Source organism: Zingiber officinale, chromosome 2A, assembly GCF_018446385.1.
Source record: "Zingiber officinale cultivar Zhangliang chromosome 2A, Zo_v1.1, whole genome shotgun sequence".
Classification (NCBI taxonomy): Eukaryota; Viridiplantae; Streptophyta; class Magnoliopsida; order Zingiberales; family Zingiberaceae; genus Zingiber; species Zingiber officinale.
This window is the reverse complement of record NC_055988.1, coordinates 49,469,988-49,478,649: the sequence shown is the minus strand read 5'-3', so window position 1 is coordinate 49,478,649 and position 8,662 is coordinate 49,469,988. Positions and strand designations below refer to the sequence as shown.

At 42.4% G+C, this 8,662-nt stretch overlaps 1 protein-coding gene across 1 annotated transcript; it reads left to right on the top strand.

Annotated features, from left to right (window-relative positions):
• Positions 1 to 3,783: 3,783 nt before the first annotated feature.
• On the top strand, positions 3,784 to 5,180 carry LOC122041100 (NAC domain-containing protein 83-like). Its single transcript, XM_042600681.1, has 3 exons — positions 3,784 to 4,211; positions 4,310 to 4,596; positions 4,674 to 5,180. Exons 1-3 carry the CDS (start codon positions 4,043 to 4,045, stop codon positions 4,926 to 4,928), a joined length of 711 nt encoding a protein of 236 aa, XP_042456615.1. The 5' UTR covers positions 3,784 to 4,042; the 3' UTR covers positions 4,929 to 5,180.
• Positions 5,181 to 8,662: the final 3,482 nt, after the last annotated feature.

Genomic DNA, 8,662 nt, shown 5'->3' with positions numbered 1-8,662 from the left:
GATTACACCTATCCTCCTACCCCAAATCATAAATGGGGGAGCTCAATGCTCTCATCTCCCGGTACACGATGACGGGGAGGAATCTCTGCCGGTTACCACGCTACGTCACACTAACCATGAGTGGACCAACGGAGCCAAACAGAGTCCAACCGCCTGCCGACTACCATGCTGCTACACTGAACCAGCGGAGCCAAACAGAGCAGAACTGGCTGCCGGCTACCACGCTGAGTCACCAGACCAACGGAGCCAAACAACAGAACTGCCACACACCTATCTGATATACCACTAACACATGAGTGGTGGTGTGTTCAGATACATGTAACTAGCGATGTGCTCAACAATAATGGAGCAGACTATCGCACAACATGCAATCATGTGAGATGATGCATGACACTAAACATGGCAATATCCTAAACACATAGCAATATCCATATATAAATATAAAGTGTGTACCATAGGACAATGAATCAAATCAAATGTACACAGATCAGATAAGGTATCAAAACCCTAGGTCCTGAACATAATAAATAACATGGTTGTGTCACTACCTCTATAAGCATGTATAATCAAGTAAATACTAATATGATGGACATAACAAATAAACAAACAAGCATGTTACAGATCGGGTAGTGATCAACCGAAGCAAATGAGAAACACAATCATTGCTATTTGTTAAAAACATTACTATGCATATCAAATAACATAAAGTCAAAGTACCCACCTCCAATAGAAAAGTCCAATCTGACCCAAATCTAACGTCGAGATACTCGTCTCGCGTCAAAGTCCTGTATCACCAATATAAATATATTTTATTTAGCTAAAATTCTTATAAATAGCTAAATAAAACCTCTAACTCTAAATTAGGATAAACCCTAATTATACCATTAGATAAATTCCAAACCTAATCCATTTACTCATAACAACTTAGACTTAAATAGATTTCTGTGTTATTCATTTCTTGTCCTTTCCTACAAATTGGTGCACATTACAACAAAAGGAACACTTGCATTACACCTTACCTAAATTCTCACAGCACAGATGTTGCTCCACAGCTAAAGAAGTTTGCTGCCGGAAAGGATTTACGCCTGGAAACCACCTCGTTGCCTAATCTGTTTTGGTTAGCCACCTTATCAGCACACCCAAACCTAAATCTAGATTTAAGAGAAAAGCCTACCTCAATACTGGCCGCCGAAACCCTAGGTCAACGATGGCAGACGACTGTGGAGAGGGTGTTGGCTGTAGCAATCAGCCCAGAGTTCACTATGGTGGCTCTATGTCGGCACGACAGAAACCCTCCGGATTAGAAGAGAGGAGAGAGGAGGCGGCCGGTGTTAGGGAAAAGGGTGCGGCGGTGCTACTCGGGTCAAGAGTCGGTGGCGGCGTCGGCACTGGGTCGGACCTGGTGGTCGGCGCTCGAGCTCGTCTCATCGTTGCAACAGAACTCGAGTAGGGAGAAGGCGGCAGTGTACAACGGGTGTGCAACTCGGAAGGGAAAAAATAAGAAGGCCGGCTCGGAGAAGAGGAGGAGGAGGCTGGTACCGGCGCAACGATAGGGCACAGGGGAGGCCGGCGGCACTACGGTGGTCGGTGGCGCTGAAAAGAAGATGAAGTGGAGATCGACCGTGGTGAGGAAGAGGAAACGAAACCCTTGCCAAGGGGTTAAATCGCGAGGGAGAGGAGGAAACTGTCGCGGCGCCGGTTAGGGCAAGGCACGGCTCGCGGGTGAAAGGGAGAAGGGTTCGGCGAAAACAAAGAAAAAAAAAAAGAAAAGCAAGGAAATAAATAAATTCAACTTTTCCTCACTTAAATAGGCAGCCTAAACAGGCATTTTTCGGGATCCACTTTTATCCCCGTAAACTCGTCCATACAAGCTCCGAAAAATTCTCGAATTTTTTTTTAAAATCCCGAAAAATCCCCTTATGATTATTCACCATTTTTCGGTATTTTACATATTTTTATGGTCAAAAATTAAATGCCCACCCATCATTTATATTTTTGTTAGATGGGTGTCCCATTTTTTATTAAAGGTAAATGAGCGTCCCTTTGTGCTCCTTTTAAAATGATCTGTCTAAAGTACCCTTATATCATTCGGTCATATAGAAACTGACAATTAGTTTTTACAATTGGAGAAGCTAAATGCTAGCTTCCATTACGTGTAGAAGCTAGCAACTAACTTATAGATATTGTAGATGTTTGTTGCTAGTTTTTATAATGATAATTTTATATCATTTAAATTTTTAAGTGATAACCTGATTAAAATAATATTTCAACGAGTAAATCAAATGATAAAGACTTTATTACACAAATTATATTTTAAATTAATATAATTTAATCATGATCGAATATATAAAAGTTAACATATAGTTTTTATAACATGTAGCAGCCAGCTAGCTTCTACAAATTATAGAAACTAATTTGTAACTTCAACACGTTGTAGAAGTTAGTCAATAATTTCTACAACTAACAGCTAGCTTCTACACTATCATTAAATTCAAGGATATATTTGAGATGAGGAGTGTTCATTTTATTTTAGAGGTGCACTCATGTTACTTGTTTTTAGAAAAAGGGCCATTAATTTGATGTTTTTATTAATTTAGAGCATCATTTTAATTTTTATCCTATTTTTATTAGGCCATATATTTTTTATTTATTAGGATGATATTATTGTGAGTAAAAGTTCTGATAAAAAATTGCTAAATGTAAATTTTATGATTTTATTTTTTTTACTTGTCCTGTCATTCAAAATTAGTATTATTATTGTTTAACTTTTATTAAGGGTATAAAGTTCTTCTCATTTTTTTCATTAATATTTTAAATTGTTTTTAAAAACTATTTGGTACCTGACTACATAATAGTGATTGGATTTTTTTTTATCAATACCCAATTATAACTACCTGAACTCGACCAAATCCAATTCGGGTCCACCCCTAGTCATACTACAACTTATGTAACTTGGGCTCTTGTGATGCAGGAGGTGAGATTTTAAGAAATTATAATTTTTTATTTAAATTAAACCATATAACATTTAATATATAAAATCAAACCTTATTCAGAAATTTATAATTAATTAACAGGTGAATCTCATAACAGTTTGTGTTTGGTTTGTACATTATTTTTAAAATAAAAAAATATACATTTTTAGAAAATAATATTTGCTTTGTATTTTTCATATTTATTTTTTTTAAAAAAATAGATAGTATTTTCTGAAAAAAATAGAAAAGGATTAAAATTTTTTTATATATTTTAGAAAATTTATATTTTCTAAAATATGAAATAAAAAATGTACAAACTAAATGCACACTTAATTTTAATTTAAAAATATTATTTAAGATCTTTTCGAGGACTCATCCATATTTTAATTTTTCTGTTATCTTATAATTTTAGGTCTATTGAAATACTTTTTTAAGTTCACATTAGAGAATTATTTTTTATTTTAAATCAATTTATTTCGATTAAATCTAGTCTGTAATTTCTTATTTCGCATCCGATATCCCTCGGTCTGCTCGGCGTCATCTTGCTCATTCGATTCGATGCTGTCGCAAGCGATTCATGCTAAGTCTAGGCATGGCCCATTACAGTGTTAGACCCTTTAGTTTGCTTGCGCTGCTTGCTTTGCTCCCGAAACAAGAAAAACGGAAACAAGGAACAGAGCAAATGTCCATTTCCCATTTGCGATATGAAGGAGAATTTCAACACTTGATGCGAGTAGATACGCTAATCGCTGTCCTCAGACATTTTTCTCCACACAAAAAAGTATTTTGTTTCATCTGGGTCAAAGGTTTTATTCCAGTTCACGGCACCAGAGGAGAATAGAGGAGCAACCTCTCCTCTGAGGCAGCAACCTCTCCTCTCCCTGCTATATATAACCAACAAACTCCCCTCTTCCTCTCTCACCCACCATCCTCCCTCTACCTCTCTATGATTAGAATAATGCACCAAGCCTGACTGTTCCTCCATGATCATTCAGCTGCAGAGGAAGGGCAGACAGGGCCTGTAGCTTCTCTGGCTGTTTGGTTTCCCGTGTTCGATTGATAGAGAAAAGATGGAAAGGAAGGGGAGCCTGCTGAGGCTGCCTCCTGGCTTCAGATTCCACCCCACTGATGAAGAGCTGGTGGTGCAGTACCTGAAGAGGAAGGTCTTCTCCTGCCAACTGCCTGCCTCCATCATTCCGGACATCGACCTCGCGAAATTCGACCCTTGGGATATTCCAGGTCAGTACATCTCCTCCTCCTCCTCCTCCTCAATCTGCCAACTCGATAATAAATAAAGAGAGATCGTTGACCGATGTGGCGGTGATTCTGGTTCACAGGCGGATTTGGAGAGGAGAGGTACATGTTCAATCTGAAGGAGGCCAAGTACCAGATCGGGAACCGGTCGAACCGCGCGGCCAGGTCGGGTTACTGGAAGGCCACCGGCAAGGACAAGCCAGTCACGTCCGCTGGCCTCGGTCAGGTGGTGGGGATGAAGAAGGTCTTGGTCTTCTACCGCGGGAAGCCTCCGGCCGGCACCAAGACTGACTGGGTCATGCACGAGTACCGGCTCGCAGGCGCTGAGAGCCCGGCCTGCGTCTTCCCGCGGAGAAAGAACTCCACTTACGTGAGTTCGCTTTCCTCCAAAGATTTGATCCAAAGTATAACATCGCTCTAACAAGGATTCGAATCCTAATCCTGCAGAGCTGTATGGCGCCGAGTGGAGACTGGGTGCTCTGTCGCATTTTCAAGAAGAAAAGAGCCTCCGCCATGGCGGCGATCACCCAAGGAGATGAGACACCTGCGAGTAACAGGATCCACTTCATTGATTTCATGGGGGAGAGAGACAGGGATGGAGCCAGCAGCCATCGTGCTCCAACCTGTTTATCCAATTCCAGCTGCCTCACCGACTCGTCCGACGGAGAGGAAAGCAATTATAGGAGATGGCCACTTCCTTAGAGAGGCCCCTACGCGATTAAGCGTTGCAGTTCCTGTAATATCTGTACCAAAACTTACTGCTTCTTTCTTCTTTTACCTTTTTCCTAATCGCGGAAGGCAAAATCCATATAATAGATCTTTGAGCCGTTGACACTAGAACTCGGGTAAGTGCCATCTTCTATCTTACATTCAAGAGATAGCAGCTGAACTGATGGCCGATGTGCGAGTAATGTTCTAATCTCAATGAAATCACATGTTGTGTTCCGGTTGCCACTTTCCCTGTGTTCGTCCGTTTTCGAACTGTGAATGTCTATGCCGAGGCCAGAGGCCTAGTCAAAGTCTGCAGGGGCCCTCGTTGCTCCGGAACAGAGCTTGCCTCGACATAGAGGAAGTGGAGATCACATCGGATCGAGACCCATGATTAATCTTTGTTTACTGCTACTCGACTGATGATTCGGTCAAATGGGGCAGGCATTTATTTGTCTGAGCTCCTCTGTTTGACTATTCTGTTCATATCTGCTCCAGGCAAGTGGGCAATCATGTAGCCAAGCTGCTGATTGATCTCACTGAGCAGAGTAGCATATCCTTCTGCAGGATGACCGAATAATGTAATCCTCTGCTCGGTGCACTGATTCCTCCTATTTTTGTCTCGATCAGCATATCACATTCACCTGCAAGTTCTTCGACGGGCAATGGAGACTTGGTGTCTGAGACTCTCATAATACTAATAAATTAATCTCCAAATCAATGCCATTGATGTTCTCTGTGTCTTAACTATTTTCTGCAAGTTCCAGGCTTTGTTAGATAAAATTTAGATCAATTTCTAATTTCTCATTACCATGAGACATTCTACTTTAAGCCTTTGTGTTTGCTATTGATGTGGATATAATTTAGGGACTTAGGAGGAATTAGAAGAAAAGTGAGGAACATTTTGATCATTCTATTATTAGGGTATTAAAAAGAGGAAGAGACACTGTGGCAACGGGGCTTTGTTTTCTCCGTTCCGTCACCACTGGGAGGATGCAGGGGGAGGGATCACTGTCGTCACCTCAAACGTCAGCTCATTTGCTCTCCCTCTCCTCCGGTTGGCAAGCGCGTCCGGTCGCCACCTCCTCCCTTCTCCACGTCGATGTCATCGCTCTCCTCTTCCTCTCTTCTCGTGGCCAGCACCGCCTCTGATCTTCTCGACACGGATGTCGCCGAGCAACCACATCACTCGTCGCCAACCAGTTGTCGCCCACGTGATCTCCAGCGTCCACTCCGGCAGCTACCTCCTTTTCCCTCTAAGATCGTCACTGCCTCATGCAGCCAGCATGCGGAGCCACTTTCTCCCTCTGCACGCCGACGTTGACACCGCCTTTGTCGCCAGCCATTCCTCCTGCCTCTCCCTCTTGTAGTTTCACCCAGAGGGCCTCTTTTCTGAACTTGCAGGGGGCCCCGAGGGGTTTCGCTACCGTCGCAGCCTCTCACGCTCGCCTCCTTGTTGATGCCGACAACCCCGTCTCCCTCTCCTCTCGTCGACAACCCCATCTCCCTCTCCTCTCGTCGACAACCCATGCGCTGCCTCCGACAGACCTCCACATTGGCGACAACCCACGCTGTCGTAGCCACTTGCCACACAACACCGTAGCTTCCGTGTGGCCTCCGACACTGTTGTCGTCTTCTCATGGGAAAGTCGGCAAACCATGCACCACCTCTCTTCTCTCGGCATGCCGGCAGACCATGCACCACCATAGACACCCCCGTCGTCAGATCCAATCACTCGACACTCTTGTCTTTCGGAGTCTTAGTCGCCATTCTATTTCGGGCACCGGGCCATTAGTGTGTTCTAGTCTTCATGTCGTTATTATGTTCTGGCTTTCGTGCCGATCTGGCTTGTGCACTGTATTCCAACCTATGTGCTGATCCCGTCTGTGTGTCGTGTTTTGGCTTGCGTGCCATTGTCTTGTTTCGACCTGTATGTCGTTGTCACATCCCGGCCTACGTGCCAATGTCCTATCCTAGCCTGCGCATTGCTGTTAGGTCCCGACCTGCGTGTCATCTTCCAGTTGGATCCAGGTCGTGCTTGACTAGGCGTCGTCAGATCCAGCTCTTCCTCCGGCTCAGAGTCATCTTCTCTTCTAGGTCACGACAACTCGAGCAGTGTCTCGACTAGATCACTGATCCACCCGAGGGCTCCCTTGTGCCAGGGTACGTTCTTCATTCATGTTCTATGCGGACTTCATTATTATACGTTTTAGTTTGCTACTTACAAATTTGTTAGATTTGCCTCGAGCATCAGGGTACCAAGGACTGGGACAACCCGGTCGTTGGCTGCAGGTAGCGTTGACCAGAGGACTTCTGATGACTTGGTCAACATAGAAGACATCTATGCATACCCCCCTCCGGGATGTCGCGATTCGGTTAACATTCCATCCACTTCACTCAGCGGTCCGTCTGACTCAGATTCCGGACAGGACCAACTATCGAATAGTAGTTTATCCCCCTTAGTTAAAAATAACATTTAACCCCTATTTTTTTAATGTAAAAAAAACAATTAAATAATTTATTACTGAACTAACATAAACTTTAATTCTGAATGTTAATACCTTTACTAACCAGTAATCTCAAACTTCTATATAAATAGTAAAAATAAAAAATCTCACATAATCATTGAAAGTTTAATCTTAACCTAAACTTTTTGGAATGTGAAGTTGTTAAAATCTTGTGCTTCTTCTTGATCTATTTCATTCATCTACCGAAAGAATCCATGTTTACCATTTTTTTTGTCTACAAATAGTAGTTGACATCCATTAGATGTTAGTGGTTTTGTGCTTATGTGATATATTAAGATATTTGAGCACTAGTCTTGTAGTCACAACAACCTATAAACTTCCTTCCAAGATTTTGTAATGTCTTTGATGTAGGTATTAGTATAATTTTATTATATCAACACTTCACTCCTTCTTCATTATATGCCACATTTGATGATGAGAAGGAGATTTTTGATGATAAACTTTGATCCATTATCATTTGATTTTGGTTTATCAATTTAAAATTTTAACTCTTTTTTGATTTAGTGAGGATGGTGGAATAAGTTTTTAGAAGATAATTCCTTTTAGAGTTACTGTTTTTCTGTTATTTATGCTGGTGCATGTATAAATTTTGTGAATTTTTTTCTTTAAACAAGTGAGATTTTTTACCGATATATAGATTATATTTGATTAAGATTAAGAATTTTTTACTTTTACTTTTCTTCTTTATCTAAAAGTCTGAGGTTAATTTTCTATAAAAATATTTCAGTTAGAATAATTTTAACATCCCGAATTAAGATTTAGATTAGTAGTGATACGGTTGGCAATGGAGGGGCCCAAGAGGAAAGGGTGAGAAAGGTCAAGGTCATATAGCGGTCAAAAGTCAAGAGGACGTGGCGGTCAATAGTCAAGCTGACTAGGCAGTCAAAAGGTTAGCCTATGGAATAGGCAGAGGTCAGGTAGACTTGTTGTTCAAGCAGGCGAGGCCGTTGGAAAACAAAGGAAGACGGCAGGCGGAACATGGGGTACAGGTCGGGATCGGCAGAGCTGGGCAGAGGCAGCTTGAGCTGCAGGCCTATGGTTGAGGGACAGGAAACAATCAAAGCTCGGAAGCGGCAGGGCTGTGTATAGACGGCTCGGTCTGCAGGTCTGCGACTCGAAGGCCCGGAAGTGCAAGCCACAAATCAAAGGTCGGAAGCGGCAGGGCTGTGCAGGCAGGTCTGCGACTCGAAGGCCCGGAAG

Excerpts from the sequence above, each read along its gene's own strand:
- LOC122041100 (XM_042600681.1), top strand. The coding sequence starts at position 4,043 with ATGGAAAGGAAGGGGAGCCTGCTGAGGCTGCCTCCTGGCTTCAGATTC. Across the intron at positions 4,212-4,309 it reads CGACCCTTGGGATATTCCAG|GCGGATTTGGAGAGGAGAGG; the intron begins GTCAGTACATCT and ends TCTGGTTCACAG. Across the intron at positions 4,597-4,673 it reads GGAGAAAGAACTCCACTTAC|AGCTGTATGGCGCCGAGTGG; the intron begins GTGAGTTCGCTT and ends CTAATCCTGCAG.